Source organism: Aspergillus puulaauensis, chromosome 6, assembly GCF_016861865.1.
Source record: "Aspergillus puulaauensis MK2 DNA, chromosome 6, nearly complete sequence".
Taxonomy (NCBI): Eukaryota; Fungi; Ascomycota; class Eurotiomycetes; order Eurotiales; family Aspergillaceae; genus Aspergillus; species Aspergillus puulaauensis.
The window spans coordinates 282,937-301,593 of NC_054862.1; the positions used below are offsets into that span (position 1 = coordinate 282,937).

Sequence of the window (18,657 nt, forward strand, 5' to 3'; positions counted from 1 at the left end):
CCCGATCATTTCCCCAGTCCCCTCTGTCTCCATCTCCTCTGGTTGTGACTCTCACAGACGAAATGACACACCAAAAAACGGAAAGACAGGACGTTGCTGTGCCTGTAGACCAGAATGTGAGTACAGAAGTTCTCAAGAGTCAACATATCAACATGGAACAGTTCCCAACGGACGATGAATCATATAGCACAGAAATGTAGGCCAGAGTTAATTCAACACCCAGCTGTCTCAGCACTGACTGTTCCAATGCAGAGCAAGCTATGCGACTTCCTTGACATCTGCAGTGACAAGCTACAACTGGCAGTATGGCCGACGATATCATTCATACAAAGAAGGAAGTCCGTACCCTTCACTGGACACTTGCAGCACGGGTGGATGATTGACCTCGCATCTAGGCTATAAATTCCCAAATGATGAACGAGAACAAGACCGCCTTGATATGATCCACCACATCATCAAGTTGGTATTGAACGATCGGCTATTCCTAGCCCCGATCGAGAATGGCCCGATTCGGGTTCTCGATATTGGGACTGGGACCGGCCTTTGGGCTATCGAGTTCGGTACGTCTATCGATATGAGATTGGATGGCAACTAACTGCTTATCTAGCGGACCAGTTTCAATCTGCTCACCAGGTGAGTCGACTATTCATGATAACTAAATCTAGGCCTGACTCTGATTCTTCCAGGTCATCGGCAACGACCTAAGCCCTATCCAGCCCTCATGGTGCGTTCACAACTGCCTAATTATCAGCATGTACTGGCCCGAGTATTGATAATACCTCCCTAGGGTCCCCCCTAACGTCGCCTTCGAAGTCGACGACGTCGAAGCAGAATGGCCACAGCGACCACCCTTCGACTTCATCCACTCGCGCTACATGTGCGGGTCGATCGTGGACTGGCCCAGACTCGCGCAACAGGCCTACGACCAACTGAAGCCCGGCGGGTGGGTCGAGTTCCAGGAATACAATCTGGTCAACTACTCCGAAGACGGGTCAATCAAGGAGGGGAACAATGTGCAGCGGTTACACGAGTTGCTGCGGGAGGCATGCGATAAAATCAACCGGCCTATAACCATCGGAGCGGATCTGGAGCGCATTGTAAAGGAGACGGGGTTTGTTAATGGCAAGCATCAAGTGTTCCAGGTGCCGCTTGGGACGTGGCCGAGGGAGCGGAGGATGGTATGCTCTTTTTTTCAGTTTCTTATCTCTATCTAGCTAACGATGCTGCAGAAGGACATTGGCGCGTTGAATATGTACCAGATGTTGGATGGCTTAGAGGCGTTTACCACCGCTACTTTTACTGCCATCCTGGGCTGGACGATCGAGGAGGTTCAGGCTTTCCTTACGCTGGTTCGACAGGATGCGAAGGATCGGAGTGTCCATATGATGCATGACTTGTATGTCTCCATGTCTCTCCCTGAAAGGGTAACAGCTAACTGGTGATGTAGACATGTAGTTTATGCACAGAAGCCGTGGCAGTAACGTAACGTCGTCAAAGACGCTTTCATGCTGTGCCAGCTGTAGTAGCTGAGCTGAATCACTTTGTCCTTAAATGACTATAAATAGGTGACATAAGTACTTTCAAACCTATCATAGATGTAATTTGCCTGCGCATGTGTGGTCAGAACCCTATATAGGCCCTTATCCGCCGCGGGGTGTTTGCCGCCCTTCATCCGCCAGTCTCGAGGCCCAAGCGTCGTTTCTGAACAAAAGGAATCTTAATTAAACTTCCGATAGCCGATATCGCTTCCGATGTGACGGCTTGACTTTCTTTGTTCCCCAGATCTTCACCGCGCTGGGTATGGAGATGCGGGGAAACCGTAAGCAGACTTTAATTGCCTGCCAGACTGCAGCTGCCAGCTGGAGTAGTTCTGCTTCCGAAACAGTCTGGGCTTGTCAGTATCCGAAATCCTTCCGAGTGTTTGAATTGTTTATAAAGTTCTCAGCGGTGAATTTGTCTCCCGCTGTATTGCCTCTATTCTCCTGTCTCCCCAGCCTCCTATCCCCCCACCACAAACATGACGGCCGATAAACTTTCAGACCAGGTCGTGGGAGATGAGAAAGCCATATCAAATCACCAGGAAGTCGCTGGACGTGGCCAGGCAGCTACCGACCAATACGGACACGCCCTGCTGGAGTTCGACAAGGCCGCAGAGTCCCGACTACGATGGAAACTGGACCTGTGTATTGTCCCTACTGTCGCGGTGTTGTATTTGTTTTGCTTTATTGATCGAGCGAATATCGGTGAGCAGTCTCTTACTTCCTATTTATTCACCGTCTCATGCATTGTTCACAGGAAACGCGAGACTCGCTGGCCTGGCCACCGATTTGGACATGAAAGGAAATGATTACAACCAAATACTCTCCATGTTCTATATATCTTATATTATATTCGAGATTCCGAGCAATATCTGCTGCAAGGTGATGGGTCCAGGATGGTTCCTACCGTTAACAACCCTCTTATTCGGCGCAGCATCGCTCGCTACAGCCTTTGTTCATACTGTGGGCCAGGCATCAGGAGTCAGGTTCGTGTTGGGCATATTCGAAGCAGGCATGATGCCTGGCATTGCATACTATCTATCGCGATGGTATCGACGTAGCGAGCTAGCCTTTCGTCTATCCCTTTATCTCGTTACTGCGCCCCTTGCTGGAGCATTTGGGGGCCTCCTCGCGTCTGCCATCTTACGATTAGACCACTTTGGTGGCCTGCATACCTGGAGAATGATCTTTGCCATCGAGGGCATTGTCACCATCGGCGTTGCAATCATCAGCTTCTTCACCCTCACCGACCGACCGGAAACTGCGCGCTGGTTGACCCAGGAGGAAAAGGACCTTGCGATAGCCCGTCTCAAGGCAGAGCGCGTTGCCACAACAGAGGTTCTTGACAAGATCGACAAGACGAAAATGCTGCGCGGTGCTCTGTGCCCTGTCACATTAGCAACTGCCTTTATTTTCCTGCTTGACAACATTACAGTTCAAGGTCTGGCATTCTTTGCGCCGACGATCGTTCAGACCATCTACCCGGATGCCACCGTTATCAGGCAGCAACTCCATACAGTCCCGCCCTATATCGTGGGCGCCTTCATCAACCTGGTTATCCCATTCCTAAGCTGGCGCTGGGACAACCGCATGCTATTTTTCGTTATATCCCCGTTACTCATGATCAGCGGATACATCATGTTCCTAGCAAGCACCGACGGAAAGGTGCGATACAGCGCCACATTCCTCATAGCCAGCGGAGCATTCCCCTTCGGAGCCCTCTGCAACGCCCACGTCTCAAACAATGTTGTATCCGACACTGCACGGTCCGCAGCAATCGGCACAAATGTCATGCTCGGGAACATCGGAGGCCTCATTTCAACGTGGTCATTCTTGGATTTCGATGCTCCGGACTATCATATCGGGAACGGCCTGAATCTGGCCACGGCTAGTATGATTATGATTCTGAGTGCGATTCTCTGGGCTTGGATGGAGTGGGATAATAAGAAGAGGGAGATGGTTGATATTAATGAGGCCCTCGCGGGCATGTCGCAGAAACAGATCCAGGATCTGGACTGGAGGAACCCGGCTTTTAAATGGCGTCCATAATATATGGCCTTTCCAGCCGTTATCAGGCTAATTTATTACACCATTAAACTATAGAGGGTAAATGTATGGTTCTCTTTGTTGGAATGACGTTCCATTGGCTCGAGAGCTGTCCATCTCATACATACGTCAGTTCCATTAAGTTTCATATCACCAGCACCTTGACAACCTCAAGCAAAGAAAAAGAAAGCAGAGAAGCGAAATAAAATGGCTTCCATACTAATATTCCACTAATTACCCCCATGATACCCAAATAAAAATGAAAATGAAACTCCATCACAAAGAGAAAGAGTCCCACCCACCGCACATCCTCCTCACAAACGGCCGATTCCCCGTATCCCTCGATCTCGCCCGCCAACTCACCCTCGCCGGCTGCAAAGTCTACTGCGTCGATCCCATGAAATACCACGTCTGCCGCTTCTCAACCGCCGTCGCAGGAAGCAAAGTCGTGCCGGCCCCACGCACCGACACCCACGGGTACATCGCCGGCGTGAAAGACGCCGTCGCAGCCTGGGAAATAGACCACATCCTCCCCATGCACGAAGAGGAATTCTACCTCGCCGAGTCCAAAGACCCAACTATCCTAGGAAAGTTGTTTTCCCCGCCCTGGTCGCTCCTCGTCTGTCTACATAGTAAGGGGCACTATACGCGGATTGCGCGGGCTTGTGGGCTCGATACACCGGATACGTATTTCTGCAGGAGTATGGATGATGTGAGAAGGCTTGATACTGTGAACAAGGAATGGGCATTAAAGCCCGTCTTCGGACGCGCGAATACAAACGTCTACCATCTGAAACCGGGGCAGCCGATTCCGCCGAATATCCCCGTTAGTGAGAAAGTGCAGTATGTGGCGCAGGAGTGGATTCACGGGGTGCGGTATTGCTCGTATAGCGTGTTCAATCATGGCACACTGCGAGCGCATGGAGTATACCCCGTTCTGGAGACGATCGATGGCAGCTCATCGGTATATTTCCAGTCCTGTTCACACCCGGGAATCAAGGAATATGTGCAGCGGCTGGGGGAAGGGCTATACCCGCTCCACGGGCAAATCGGGCTCGACTTTGTCGAAACGAGAGACAGGCTGGTGACTATTGACTGCAATCCGCGGGCGACAAGCGGCATCCATCTCTGGTCTGGGAGGCCGCAGCTCGCCCGCGCGTTTATAAGTAGCGTGGATGAATTCACTGCTCCTTCGCGGGGACGACTGGGCACGGAGATCTGTCGCCAGGTTTTCCCGGGGATGCTGATGTGGGAGCGCAGGGGCGTGAATATGAAACGGTATCTGAAGCACATGTGGCGGCTTGTTAGGGCGAGAGATGTTGTTTGGGATTGGGCGGATGTGATGCCTTCGCTTGCGTCGCCGGTGCTTCTTACGTACTACTATATTTTGTGTAGGCGGCATCGCTTGCAGTTGCAGGATTTGTTCCAGTGGCATTTGATATGGGAGCCTACGGAAGAGTCGTTGAAGGATATCAAGGAGCTGGATGGGGGACAGGGGGTGAATCCGCAAGAGATAGGTAGTTGATGAGCATTCAATGGGTATATTCCGGCCATTTCTGTATTTATTTCTGTATTTATATATCCAATACTGTCAAGCGTAGTGATACAATATGTGACTGTTGCCTAAGGCCATCATGACATCGCTTTGACGTCTTCCGGGCTTCTCTATATATGGACAGTGCGCCCAGACTGTTAAGGTACAAGAACCGCAACAATGCCCACCCCACTGCCATATCCCAGCAAGCTGACATATCATGAAATCGCCAATCTGGCCTGGAAGGTCATCGCAGCCTGTAGGCCTCTCCATTGAACCCACACATCTTGTAAATACTGACATCTCGTAGTAGGAGTAGGCATCTACGCCGCCGTGAAATTCCCATTTACGGGCAACGACAACACAAAGACCTTCCGCGCTTATGTCTCTCATGCCTTTCTAAGGCAAATTACAAAAAGGCTATCAATACGCCAGATCCAGTCAGTTCTCCATGTTTGTCGTTTGGTGGATGTTTAGAACTTTAGTCACTGACGCATACGTCATAGACTCACAACAACAGGAACCTCGTACAGCGAATTTGCAAAGTCAAGGGAGATAGTTCCCTACACCTCCCGTTGGGGAGAAAACGGTCATGGATACTGGGTTGGGAGCAGCAGCGCCGCCTATGTCCTGGTGTGGTTTCACGGTATGCTGGCCGTTCTTTATATTATAAATATTAAGTAGAAGTAATGAACTGACGAGATATACAGGCGGGAACTACTACTCGCCAGCACACCCAGCATACTTCGACTACCTCAATGGTATAGCGGAAACGGTGTGCAGCAGCATAGGAAACCAGTTCGCCGTCCTTGTTCCGCCATACACATTAGCCCCGCATGCAAAGTATCCATGCCAGTTGCGCGAAGGACTCGATGTCCTGCGGTATCTGGTAGAAGTTGAAGGAAAAGAGCCCGGAAAAATCATTCTGGGAGGAGACTCTGCGGGGGGAAACCTAGTGCTTGGAATTCTTTCCCACCTGTCGCATCCTCATTCTGATCCAGATATTCCCGCAGGTCCTTATATACAAGAGGACTTGGCTGGTGCTTTGCTGATGGGTCCATGGGTGACATTTGACCAGTCCTGGCCGTCCATTGAACGGAATACTGACCGGGACTGTATCTCTCTAGTCCCCTCGAGCATCAGTGCAGAGAACTGGCTAGGCGAGAAGCCCTTGGATAACTATAATGAGCCTCTGCGAGCGCCGGTGGATTGGTGGAGTAATGTAAAAGCGAGGCAGCTGCTACTTATTGCTGGTGAAGATGATCTTATGGTGGACTCGCATGAAGCATTTGCAGCAAATCTCAAGGTGGGGTTCTTCTACTTCACAGATAAGTTTGGATTTCTAGCATACTGATAACAATTATTCAGATATCGAACCCCCATAAAACTGAGGTTGTTGTCGCACGTGGGGAAGGTCATATTGCGCCGATTCTGAATTTGATGCTGGGGGATCAGTCTGAGTTTCAATCTACCAGGGCTATGAAGAAGTGGCTATTGTCTATTGTTGAGTAAGAGTGTGTGTCTACGCGTCCTATTTAAATTGGTTTACTCTGTATTGACCGTTATAATGTCTACTGCAATACCCTATGCACTCCTGAATCAAGTTCATTAAATCCATAACGAGACAGTTGTAATGATAAAATCTTACCACATAACCAATAACCATTACAACCTGGGTATCGATCCTCGAAATACCTACTGACACGTCACATTAAAATCCCATCCGGCTGAATCCAAAGCCTAGGAACTGGAAGGCCACGGACCTGTATCACCGGAGCACATCGGCAACTCCTGTTACACAACTCCTCAGCTCCGACTTTGAGCTGCCCGCCAGATCCCATGAGCACGGTCTCTGGGGCGCTGTGGACTCGACATTGGATACAATTCATCTCCATTGGCTCGACTTTGTGATGAGCCGTGCTGATGCGCGTCCAGCTTACTTTCATTATCAACCAACGCTTCCGGGATTTCGGAACTGCGCTGTTAAAACCAGTCCTGAGGCCTGAACCGGACTACATGAATAAACAGTGCCAGCTTTGACTCGGAGGTGAGGTTGTCGTGCTACTAAACCAGCACCCGACGGGATACAGAATCTGAATCTGAGCCGGAGGCGGAATAAGTATGTGCGTCAAGACGGAGGGCGTTTTCGTCGGAAGAGACGAGGTAGACCCCATCTCCGGCTTCCGATAATCCATAATAAGACTACTGTCAGCATGACAGGCGTCCAAGCATATAAGGTAGTGAGATTTGCTTGCCCAACCTATATCCATGTCAACAATCCTGGCCTCTGGGCTGTAGCCACTAGAAGGCTTGTATTGCAGTTCCGGAAAGACCGGTTTGCACGTTTATAAAAGTCGGGATCTCGCCGGCTTGACTGCCTGACGGAATATCCCATCTTCTTGGACGCTACCCTGGCCATCGCATAGTTCCTTATTCTCTTACAACAAGGAAATGTACCTCCGCATATCGGCAGTCATTATCTCCCTCATCTTTCTGTTTACCGTACTCAAGAAAACTATTTTAACGCACGATACCGGAAGACAGAGTTGTCGATGCCCGCCACATGAGCCCTGCTGGCCATCTACCAGCGAGTGGAATCTGTTCAACGAGAGCATCAATGGCCGCTTGATCCATCTCCGACCCGTAGGCGCCGTCTGCCACGGGCAGGAATTCAACGACGATGCGTGCAACTATGTGAAAGAGCGCGCTAATAACTCTGCATGGCGAGCATCCGAGCCAGGTATGCCCCTACCCCATTATCATTATCCGTGGCCAATAAAGTTAAAAGAGCATGATAGCCACTCTACAGTCCGCAAACTGGGAAAGTAGCTGGGACGGATGCGGCAGCTGCGATATCTCATCGTACATAGACGAGCCCTGCCACCAGGGCCGGATCCCAGTCTACGCCGTCCTCGCCGAATCGGCCTCTGAGATCCAAACAGCCGTCCGATTCGCGAAACGGCGCAACCTCCGCCTCGTCGTAAAGAATACCGGGCACGATAGTATGGGGAGATCGAGTGGGCCTGCATCTCTGCAGATCAACACGAATCGGTTGAAGAGTATAGAGACTGTCTCGGACTTTATACCACATGGCGGAAGTGTTTCCCTGGGACAGGCGGTGACGCTTGGTGCGGGCACGTTGGCGTTGGAGATCTCCCAGGTTGCTGTGGATGAGGGATTCAATATCCTTCTTGGCCTTTGTACCACTGTTGGTGTTGCTGGTGGGTTTATACAGGGTGGTGGTGCGTCCTTGCTAAGCCCAACGTATGGGCTGGCCTCGGACAATGCGCTGGAGTTTAATGTCGTTACGGCGGAGGTACTATCCACCTACTTTCATCAAAGAACAATACTAACGAGTATGTAGGGAGACTTCGTCGTGGCAAACGAGGTCCAGAACCAAGATCTCTTTTGGGCATTGCGAGGTGGAGGCGGCGGTACATTTGGCATCACTGTCAACACCACGATACGCACATTCCCAGATATCCCAGGAATAGTCTTCACCCTCACAGCGGCAATCTCTCGACAAGACGAGCAGTTCCCAGATGTAGAACATGCACTGTGGGAATTCGCAACAGAGGTCATCAACATCCTACCAGACCTAAAACGATCAGATAACAGAACAGGCGCTGCCATTGTTTCTGGTATCCAGGAAGACGGTGTCCAGGTTGTCACAGAGATCCTCTTCCCAAATACCAGTGACACTACCTCCGTACAAGACCAGATCGCTCCATTGCTCGCCAGACTAGCCGACCTCGGATTCTCATCCGTCTACACAGCCAACACAACCCTATACCCGCAGATATCGACCTACTTCAACCAACCCAGACCCCTCGATCTCGCCGGCACAGGCCGAATCGAAGGCTCAGTCCTCATCTCCTCAACCCTTTTCTCCTCCCCCTCCGGCACACCCCACATAACTCACGTCCTCACAAACCTCACCTACCGCGTCGGCGACCTAATCGAGATATTCCTCTCAGGCGGGGGCCAAGTCCGCGCAAACAAGGGGATTGTCAATAGCGCCGTCCTCCCGAACTGGCGCGAGTCCGAGATGCTAATTACATTCCGCCGAATAATGCCGTCCAGTGCCACCACGAAGCACTTCGTCGATAGCCAGATGCCGGTTCTGCGGGGGCTGGAGACGCCGCGGATGGGGTCGTTTGTGAACACGGCGGATCCCGATGAGCCGGATTTCCAAAGGGCGTTTTGGGGGGAGAATTATCCGCGGTTATACCAGACCAAAAAAAGGTGGGATCCGGATGGGCTGTTTATTGTGAATCTGGGGGTGGGGAGTGAGGGGTGGGATAGGGAGGGGATATGTCGGACTGGAGGGAGTGAGTCGAGGGAATATCTCTGATGTGATGATTCCTAGAAAAAAAGTACACTGTTCATTTATTGATCATGTATATCCGGATCCAACATATCAGCATAAACAAAAAGCGCCCTCGTAATCAAATCCACCGCATTCCACGTCCTGAATCCCTGGAGAATCAACGCCCAAGCCCTAACCGCCTTTGACGCCAGGAGCTGCGGCATAGTATCAATAGACTTCGGATCCCCATCTGGAGTAGAAGATTCTACTTCGCGCAGTGTCTCCTTGATTGCAGATAACAGGCTCAATTCCTCCAATTGTAGCGGATACTCTAGGGTTGTCGATGTCACAGTCTGCAGGAACTGGCTGAGGACGTGCGCGTACTCCAGTGAGCAAACGGCATGCATTACGGACCAGTTTGGTACTCGGCCGACGAAATAGACGCCCATCTGGACGGGCGAGCATAGTGCAACGGTCTGGGCAGGGGTCAGTTTAGAGAAATAAACGAGACGAAAGACTGTGAGGTAAGAAGACATACTGCATGTCGCGCAGCGAGTACTAGAGTAGAACCCCTGGGCAGCATCGGTTGATCCCTCAACCTTCTGGCTATCTGGAGATGATCCTGTTCGAGAAGCGAACGAGCGGCCCCAATATCGGTAACTATACGGATATTCGCAAGATGGAACAGGGCCTGGTAGCGGTTTAGCATAGCACATAATCTCTACCCCGGATGAATGAGTAACGATTAACGAGTAACGTACGGCTGAGTTAAAGGCAATCGGCCCATGCTTGTCCAGAGGACTGACCGACGATTCCGGATTCATTTCCCATCCAATCTGCCACTTTTTCAACGCTTGGCGCTGGCTGAGAAATGGCCCAGGGGCCATGTTGCTACCGTGGTGAGTTGCCTGTTGGATTGAAAAGATACGTTGTAGCAGGGCGTGGATCAAAACGTGGCTTCCGAGGGAGGAGCAGATAGGTGGTCCGCTATCATCCTGAAGCAGATCCGAGATACAATCTTGGAAACATGGAGCGGGTTGTGATTTCTTATGAAGGCTAAACCAGACGTCTGTATCAGGTGCCTTCCACTCTGATTCCGTACACGGAAGACGCAGATGAATATCAGAGATCGTCAATGGAGACGGGACGTTGAATACTATGGTGTGAAGGTTGAAGAAACAATATATGATCAGCTTCGTACGCCGCGCGCTTTCTGCGCGTGCCCACTGGGACCAACTCATAGAGTTTGAGTCCGTAGGATCATCAGCTAACCCATGCTGTCGAACTAGAACCGCGAGCGTGCTTTGAGTGGCAATGGCTTGTCTAACAAGGGATCGATGTTCGCCGCCCCATGTGGCCATGGCCATGAGGTAGAATAACGCTTGCATGGTCTGGACTAGCTCACTACTTTCACGGCCAGGAATCGCCGGCTCCTTGATATTCGTCCGCTGTTCTGGTCTGTTCTCCAGGTGAGATGAAGTTGATTGAGCCTTGGTCTGACGGCGAGGAGAATTGGTATATGTATCAACAGTACCATCCAACTCAACTAGATCACGGCGCCGAATTTTCTCTGCAGCAATTGACCGAGCGAGGGGGAACAGTTTAAGGCCCTGATGTGATTCAAGGCAATACTGACTTCCCACCGCAGCGAGGGATAAAATAAGCTCAGGCGCCATCTCCCGCAAGGACAACGTCTGGGGATGGATAATAGGAAAATGAGGATGGAAGCCATTCATGAAGCCGTGCAGGTAGCGGGATATTGCATGCCGGGACGGAATCTCGTAGCCATTGGGCAAAACAGACGAGAAAAGGGAAACCTCCCTGGACAGCCAAAGCCAGTCATCTTGGGAGACTCGCAGGAATGGCGCGAGATGTACGTGGTGCCGTCCAACGTCTGGTGGCGTGGCAAGCGGAGTTGGGGTGCCGTGGTCCTGGAGAGGGGCGCTTTCCAGGCCTGCTTGAAGATTAACAGTATTATCGAGGGGGGATTGAGAGAAGAGGTCGTGCATGGATAGCTCTGGGAAGAGAGCCGGCTGTTCCACGAGAAACGGTAATGCAACGTTATCCAAGTAGTTGATGGGGAATGGTTGATGAACAGTGTCTGGGTCTGGAAAAACAGGCGCAGCGACCTGGTCCTCTACATTCATGAATGCTCCTAAGCCATCCAAGTTACCAGTTTGACGGACAGACGAGGGGGGAGATAGTTGGACATTATTGCCGACGGGGTCAGCACCTTCATCAGTTTGGGGTATTGAAGGATGAAGCTGGCTGTCTAAATGAATATCAGCTAAGCCCACCGAAGAATAGTAATAGTACCAGCCGACCTTGAAAACTGCTATACTCGCTACTCTGGCTGGGAATTTCTTGACTACTCGGCGAGTGATTCCCATGGGACAATTTAACATGACGATTCAACAAATCCCTAGGAAGATGTGAGACAGAGCACGGCCAGGGACGAAGGAGACGCACTTGCGACGACAGGCATAGCTACACTGGGAGCAAGTGAATGGCTTTTGACCATAGTCTAATAACATGAGCGATCTAGACGATCAGGTCAGAAGGCAAACTCACGAATGGTCAAATGTCGCTGTAGATGCTCGCGCCGATTGAAGTTCCGCTCACAGACATTACACTTGAACGTCTTTTGCCGAGGGCGTTCTGGGGTATGCACTGGGTTTCTGCGTGTGATTCGGGGACTCATAATGAGTTCAGGAGCTGAAAAGCCTTCATCGCCTTCTCCAGGAGATACAATGTGTGGATGGAATGGTTGGAGTTTGCAAGGTAGGCGTGCGGGGAATAGGGCTTGGCATTTGGGGATCGAAAATTGGGGAATTGGGGAAATGGGGAAATGGTCATTCTCCAATCTACGCCGACCACCGGCGGAAACATCACACTGAGCAGAACGTTATATGAACTGGGTAAGACGAGGGACATGCATTTAGACCAAGCCGTGTCCATTTATGAAGATATCACACGAATTGGAAGCGCAGTCAGATTTAAGAGTGCAACTATCTTAAACATCCGAATCAAACTTAACTACCACTACAACCAGTTCGAGTAGCAATTAATAAGACACTTCCTAGTGATTGGTTAATTTTCTCCCACGCAGCTTAAAACGCCGTCTTATCATATAACGCCGTATTTCTGCTGCGGATCGTACCCCAGACAGTCGCTGAGATCTCCCCAGCTCGGACCCGCATATCCCAAGTTGTATATCCCCGCAAACCCCTCCTTGATGATGTCGGCTGCATGCTTTGCAACCGTGAGGCAACCAGTGATAGAGTAATATAAAGCAGCTTGATCGAGTCACCGAGAGGCAAATTCTCCTCTTATCGTAAAGCCGAATCGGTAATTACCTCATGGTCAGATCCCGGATTACCCCAAACCTCAGACCCCGCCTATTTCAGATAAATAAGATCATCTCAAGCTGAGCTGCATTTTCATATCACGACCTACAATACTATACCTGATCTTTACCTCTCATAATGACAACCCCCCAAGTCTGGCAGTCCCTTCCGGACGCCGTTGCTGCATCCCTCGAGAAGCTCCCGGAGATACTGAACCAAGATCCCCAATGGCAAGCATTCATCAACACAGAGGGTATTCACCAAAAAGTCACAATCGGCATCCAATCAACCGGTTCAAAGAACACCATCCTAGTTACCGTGGAACCCGGCTCACGCACCACGATCTCAGCCGGCCAACCCTCCGACGCCGACTTCACCCTAACAGCACAACCCTCACACTGGGCCCATTTCTTCTCCGCTACCCCAAAAGCACCATACACCAGCTTCGTCGGCATCCAGGGAATGAACATCGTCCAAGACGGCGCAGGCGTACTCGGAAACCACGACAAATACAGCCAGTACGCACACCTCACCACACACCTCCTAAACACGATCCGGGAGGGGTTGCACGGCCCTCCTACTCTGGACGAGGAGCAGCCCGAAACCGACGAGGATTACCTCACAGGGAGGTATGTTTACATAACACCGCCCCTGTGGGGAAGATCCAAGGTATTCTATGAGACGAGCGGGGAGGGCGCACAGGAGATCGTCTTCCTGCACACGGCAGGCAGCGACAGTCGACAATACCACGCCGTCATGAACGACGCGAGAATGCGTGCCAAATGCACCATGTACGCCTTCGACCTACCAGCGCACGGGCGCAGTTTTCCAGGAAAGAACCATATACCGGGAAACCACACGAACACCGAGGACGCCTATGTCGGCTGTATCCGGGAGTTCATAAAAGCGCTGAAGCTAAACAAGCCCATCATCTGCGGCGCGTCGATGGCCGGACAGGTTTGTATCGCGGTGGCAATCCGCGCTGAGGAGGTCGGTGCCGGCGGCTCGATTCCTTTACAGGGGTGTGACTATTTGACCATGCAGCGGCAGTTTAATGACAAGTCACCGCTGGTGAATCAGTCGCTGTTTAACCCGGATTGGATCTATGGGATGATGGCGCCGAGTGCGCCGCTTTCGAACAAGCGGCTGGTCTGGCATACGTATAGTGGCCAGGCGTATGGGATTTTCCACGGGGATCTGGATTTCTATTTTGGCGGCTTTGATGCGCGGGAGCGTGTTGCGGGTATCGATGTGAAGAAGTGTCCGATTTACTTCTTGACTGGGGAGTATGATTGGAGTACTACGCCGCAGATGAGCGAGGCTACAGCGAAGAAGATTAAAGGTGCTGGGTTTAAGGAGATGGTTGGGCTGGGCCATTTCCCGGCGACGGAGAGTCCTGGGCGATTTGTGAGTATCCTGCCATCAAGTCATTCTGAGGTATACTGACAATGAAGATTCCGTATTTGATCGATGCGGTCGACTGGATCCAGAAGACTCGTGCTTGACGGCAGATTATATTTAATATCTGACTTCGTACTTATATCTGAATGCCGGGATGTGCTAGCACTGTATGCAACCACACTATCTTAACGACAATTAATGTGACTTTATATTGCTTAACTGGGCTGTATATATGCTAGTATTCCGCTTCTATAACCCCACCTGAACTGATCGACCGATCATAACCTCGGGAGCAGTTCCCCGCAAAGCACCCGCTGATTCCAATTCGGGTTATCAGCATGGCGGGGTGTTGGTGTAAGGCCCCCAGGATATTCAGATATAAGCGAACGTTTCCCTTAAATATCGACGCCTATTTATCATCATTTCTATCAGATAATTCTTAAAATGGCCCTCGACATCACAGGGAAGACTGCCCTGGTCACCGGCGGCGCATCCGGAATCGGCCGCGAATTCGTCAAGAAGCTGGTAGCTGGAGGTTGTAATGTCACCATTGCTGATTTAAATCCTGGTCCAGACGATAATGGAGTCGGTGATACTGCGTCAACCGCACTTACTCCTGGCCAGACCATGTTTGTTCAGACCGACGTTACAAACTGGACAGAGCTGCAGAATGCATTCGACAAGACGATCGAGCAGTTCGGGCGCCTTGACATCGTCTGTCCTAGTGCTGGTGTATTCGAGCCAGTACGTACAGCTACCTAGTTAATACTCCCCTCGCAAACCGTAGTACTGATACAACTACAGCCATCCTCAAACTTCTGGCACTTCAACAAGGGAACCGACACAAACGCATCATCCAGTTTCAAAACCCTCGACATCAACATTACCCACCCCATCCGCGCGACCCAGCTCGCCATCAACTCATTCCAGCGCCAAAAGCTCAACCATGGCGCCGTAGTCCTAATATCCTCTATCTCAGCACAAGCCGCCGTCCTCCCCGCCCCGATGTACGCAGCAAGCAAGCATGCAATCTCAGGCTTCGTGCGCTCCCTCGCAAACCTCGAACCTCGTCTTAATATCCGCGTGAATGCCGTTGCGCCGGGGTGCGTGAAGACACCGCTGTGGACGGCTGATAAGCTAGCGTGGGTGGATGAAGACGTGGATACATGGGTGACCGCTGAGCAAGTGGCGCAGACGATGCTTGACCTTGTGACGAAGGCGGAGAATGTGGGCGGGACGGTTCTGGAGGTTGGTGTTGATGAGGTCCGGTCTGTCCAGGAGCTGAATGATCCTGGCCCTAAGGGCCGTGGACATACAGTACACAACATTGCTGGGGGTGTGACGAATGTTTATGGGCTTATTGAGCAGAATTTTGGGGTTTGATGTGAAATCCAACTACTGTAGATAATCTTATTATTTATTTTTATTTTTATTTTTTGGAATCGCCTCCGCTTTGATCCTCGTCCACTTCTCTATAGATAGCGCAGCTTCCTCACATATCTGCCCCCATCGTTCCTTCCATTGCGAGGTGATATATCTCGTTTTAAAAAGGTAAGAGCAACCTGGGGCTCCTTCTATTGCTGGACAGGCAAGTTGTCACTCGCACTTTTCGTGCAGGAAGTTCGGAATGCGTGCCCGGGGACCGTGTTCCACTGCCAGGATATCTTGTTATAGATTAAAGGTCGAATAGAAACAATAGAATCCTAAACTGTAGCGAGAACAGTCACAATCTCCCCGGGCTCCAGATAATCAAAGACTTCATCCAGCAGCTGCTTTGAGCGCATCGTTGTTGTCTTCTATTGTCCACTCCAGATTCTGTTGTAGCAGTCTTAGTCAGCAGGCGCAAATACAATGTAAAATAGGAATCAGTTACTATAACAGCGTCTGCAGGTACAAGTAGAAGTAGGCAAGCTCAAATAAGAGCCGACTAGTCAGGGACAGGATTCTGAGAGACTGATTAATATACTCCGTAACTACTGGATGGGTCCACATCTGACACCGCAGCGCTGACTCGAGAAGCGGGCACGCTTCGGCTGTCGGGTATACGATGGGAGCTGAGCCGACTGCTATTATTCAATTCACAAGGAAAGTCCAGTACTCCAAGTCCAAGTATCCCGTTGGCCTGGTGTGATCTTCACCACTACCAACTCCACCACGGCGACGCCTTCCCTATCGACCCCTGCACCCGTCAAGAATGAGCACCGGGCCATTCAGTCCAGAGCATCCAGGCCAGGGGAGAGACAATCTGGCCGCTACCGAGATCGACGGCCAGGGCTTGAGTGCCGTGCCGCAGTTCCCAGGCCACGTCCATTGGCCGAGTTATGAATTCCTAGAATTTGACGAGCCCAGCCTGGAGCAAGAGGACCGTACCTTTTTAGCTAATAAGGGCAGTTTGAGTGTTCCCGAGCCTATAGCCCTAGATGAGTTCGTGCGCCACTACTTTCTGCACCTCCATCCTATTCTACCCCTGTTAGACGAGGCAGAATTCTGGAATAGTTATACACAATGCGGCAATAAATCCAAAATCTCCTTGCTTGTTTTGCAGGCAATGCTATTTGCGGGCTGTCCGGTAGGTCCACCCTGTTTCTCGTTTCGCAGCTAACCAAAGCAGTATATCAGCATCAACACGCTTCAGCGATGCGGCTTCAACAGTAAGAGAGACGCAAGGAGCCACTTCTACAAAAGAGCCAAGGTATGCAGTCTCGATTAACAAATTACCATTTACTTACGTTCCAGTTTCTCTTTGGCCTCGCTGAGTATCACCCCGTTGTTCGAACTCAAGCGGCCATTCTCCTCAGCCACCATGCATCTGCTGCAGAGCCACGAGCTGGGAGCGAGTGGCTGGCACTAGCCATACAAAATGCTCACCTGATTGATCGAATTCCCGGACGCCGTCCGACGGGAGATTCTATACAGAGAAAGAGACTCTGGTGGTCAATTATTCTGCGCGACCGCTATCTCTGCCTTACCCTGCATCGCCGAACTCAGGTACCAGAGATTCCAAAGGGGTTGGACCTCGATGCGCTTGACGAGGATGTTTTATCTTGTGAGATTCAGAGTTCACTTGTGTACGATCCAGAGGCGAAGGTGATACTGGTGAAAATCCTCAAGGAATATTATGAGCTTGCCTTGGCCCTTTCCGATATGGTGCCGCTTGTTTATGCTTCACATGGAATCAACACTGCCTCACTTTCTGGGGACGCATGCATAGACAACCTGAAAAAAGCAGAATGTGCCAAGAGGTCGTTGGAGGAGTGGAGGTCGTCCACCAGCCTCCCTATACTGATGGCCCAGGTCACTCATGAGCCCGCTACATTGTTTGCGAAGCTAATTCACATGTACTACTAGTACGTACATCGCCCATATACTAAGGATCCAGCTAATTAGGGCAGTGCCGCGCGAATCAACCTTGCTCACTTTGAACTACTTATTATGCAACAGCAGCCTGAGTTCGTCTCTGGCTATGATGGGAAACTACGAAACATAACAAGCGAGCTTCACAACTACATGTCCCAACAAAGCATCATAATGGAGTATCTCGGTCATTGCGGAAGATCCCACATTCTTCCCCTGAGCGTGTAATTCCCCAATCCCAACTTTATATCTAAATTGCTGATAAGTGTAGGATTGGCTGCCTCCCCATGCCACTGCTCACAACGGCAATCAATATCAGTCTCTCCCCGTCGCCGCATCAAAGAGAAATCCACAAACGCAGGATAGACACATTCGGCCAGATCGTCAGGAACCTGGAACAAGTCTACGAGGCTGCAACCATGATATCCTCTGGGATGTCCCACTTTCTGCAACTAGCATACACAACAATCCAGCTCTCGTCCGAACCTGAACCGGTCCTCCCAAGTAACTCAAGAGTGTATTTCGAGGCAGGCCCCACGAATGAACATCAGACAACTCCACCGCCGCCGACGTGGAAAGATTTCCTCCTTCAATCGCCACAAGCCTACCTCCTCATCTCAACGACGGTAGACTTCAGTTTATCACTCGGTCACCTCCCTCGCACTGACTCACTCCCGGATCTCCTAACTTGTCTGCTCCCTCGGTGTTTAAGAATATGTCTCCCATGGGATAACAATCCCGTATCTAGTGCACGTTCTCCCGATAACGTACAGGAATACTTCGAATTAAACAGTCGCCAGAACCCTCCACCGACTCGAGGTGGCAGAGAGCGATCGCGAATGGAGATCCTCAATCGCTTCCGTATGCAGCAGCAGGCAAAGAAGGCTGAGGAGGAGTTTAATTTGGATTATTTGGACTTGAGTGCAGTGGGTTAGTTTCTCGATTTTAGAGCTTGGGTTGTAACTATTGGTGGTTGATCGGTGTTAGTCAGATGGTTATATTGAAATAATTCTGAAATTAATTTACGAGAGCTGGACAAAGGACTCAATTAAATATATCTATGAAGACTGGAAGTTCTTGATTGTATAGAACCGTGAAGACCAAGTAGAGCAATCAACGCCGCAATCT

The 18,657-nt window shown here is 50.7% G+C and overlaps 9 protein-coding genes across 9 annotated transcripts; 8 read left to right on the forward strand and 1 right to left on the reverse strand.

Annotated features, from left to right (window-relative positions):
* Positions 1-62: 62 nt before the first annotated feature.
* Positions 63-1,481, forward strand: APUU_60112S (class I SAM-dependent methyltransferase; the record flags this gene model as incomplete). Its single annotated transcript, XM_041706920.1, has 8 exons — positions 63-196; positions 253-338; positions 396-560; positions 608-633; positions 687-724; positions 788-1,178; positions 1,230-1,396; positions 1,448-1,481. The coding sequence occupies 8 exons, from the start codon at positions 63-65 to the stop codon at positions 1,479-1,481; spliced, it is 1,041 nt and encodes a 346-aa protein (XP_041559258.1).
* A 536-nt stretch (positions 1,482-2,017) lies between these two features.
* On the forward strand, positions 2,018-3,587 carry APUU_60113S (uncharacterized protein; the record flags this gene model as incomplete). Its single annotated transcript, XM_041706921.1, has 2 exons — positions 2,018-2,243; positions 2,296-3,587. 2 exons carry the CDS (start codon positions 2,018-2,020, stop codon positions 3,585-3,587), a joined length of 1,518 nt encoding a protein of 505 aa, XP_041559259.1.
* A 256-nt stretch (positions 3,588-3,843) lies between these two features.
* Positions 3,844-5,109, forward strand: APUU_60114S (uncharacterized protein; the record flags this gene model as incomplete). The annotated part of the gene is made up of 1 exon (XM_041706922.1): positions 3,844-5,109. The coding sequence occupies one exon, from the start codon at positions 3,844-3,846 to the stop codon at positions 5,107-5,109; it is 1,266 nt and encodes a 421-aa protein (XP_041559260.1).
* A 189-nt stretch (positions 5,110-5,298) lies between these two features.
* Positions 5,299-6,472, forward strand: APUU_60115S (uncharacterized protein; the record flags this gene model as incomplete). Its single annotated transcript, XM_041706923.1, has 4 exons — positions 5,299-5,377; positions 5,429-5,558; positions 5,625-5,764; positions 5,829-6,472. 4 exons carry the CDS (start codon positions 5,299-5,301, stop codon positions 6,470-6,472), a joined length of 993 nt encoding a protein of 330 aa, XP_041559261.1.
* Positions 6,473-7,569: 1,097 nt separating this feature from the next.
* APUU_60116S (FAD-binding oxidoreductase) lies at positions 7,570-9,472 on the forward strand (the record flags this gene model as incomplete). The annotated part of the gene is made up of 3 exons (XM_041706924.1): positions 7,570-7,858; positions 7,917-8,434; positions 8,483-9,472. The coding sequence occupies 3 exons, from the start codon at positions 7,570-7,572 to the stop codon at positions 9,470-9,472; spliced, it is 1,797 nt and encodes a 598-aa protein (XP_041559262.1).
* Positions 9,473-9,507: 35 nt separating this feature from the next.
* Positions 9,508-12,128, reverse strand: APUU_60117A (uncharacterized protein; the record flags this gene model as incomplete). Its single annotated transcript, XM_041706925.1, has 6 exons — positions 9,508-9,903; positions 9,966-10,118; positions 10,189-11,699; positions 11,752-11,849; positions 11,897-11,951; positions 11,999-12,128. 6 exons carry the CDS (start codon positions 12,126-12,128, stop codon positions 9,508-9,510), a joined length of 2,343 nt encoding a protein of 780 aa, XP_041559263.1.
* Positions 12,129-12,912: 784 nt separating this feature from the next.
* On the forward strand, positions 12,913-14,279 carry APUU_60118S (alpha/beta fold hydrolase; the record flags this gene model as incomplete). Its single annotated transcript, XM_041706926.1, has 2 exons — positions 12,913-14,181; positions 14,229-14,279. 2 exons carry the CDS (start codon positions 12,913-12,915, stop codon positions 14,277-14,279), a joined length of 1,320 nt encoding a protein of 439 aa, XP_041559264.1.
* A 340-nt stretch (positions 14,280-14,619) lies between these two features.
* Positions 14,620-15,558, forward strand: APUU_60119S (uncharacterized protein; the record flags this gene model as incomplete). Its single annotated transcript, XM_041706927.1, has 2 exons — positions 14,620-14,919; positions 14,980-15,558. The coding sequence occupies 2 exons, from the start codon at positions 14,620-14,622 to the stop codon at positions 15,556-15,558; spliced, it is 879 nt and encodes a 292-aa protein (XP_041559265.1).
* An 811-nt stretch (positions 15,559-16,369) lies between these two features.
* On the forward strand, positions 16,370-18,464 carry APUU_60120S (fungal specific transcription factor domain-containing protein; the record flags this gene model as incomplete). The annotated part of the gene is made up of 5 exons (XM_041706930.1): positions 16,370-16,744; positions 16,787-16,867; positions 16,912-17,522; positions 17,568-17,753; positions 17,801-18,464. 5 exons carry the CDS (start codon positions 16,370-16,372, stop codon positions 18,462-18,464), a joined length of 1,917 nt encoding a protein of 638 aa, XP_041559266.1.
* Between the last annotated feature and the right edge of the window lie 193 nt (positions 18,465-18,657).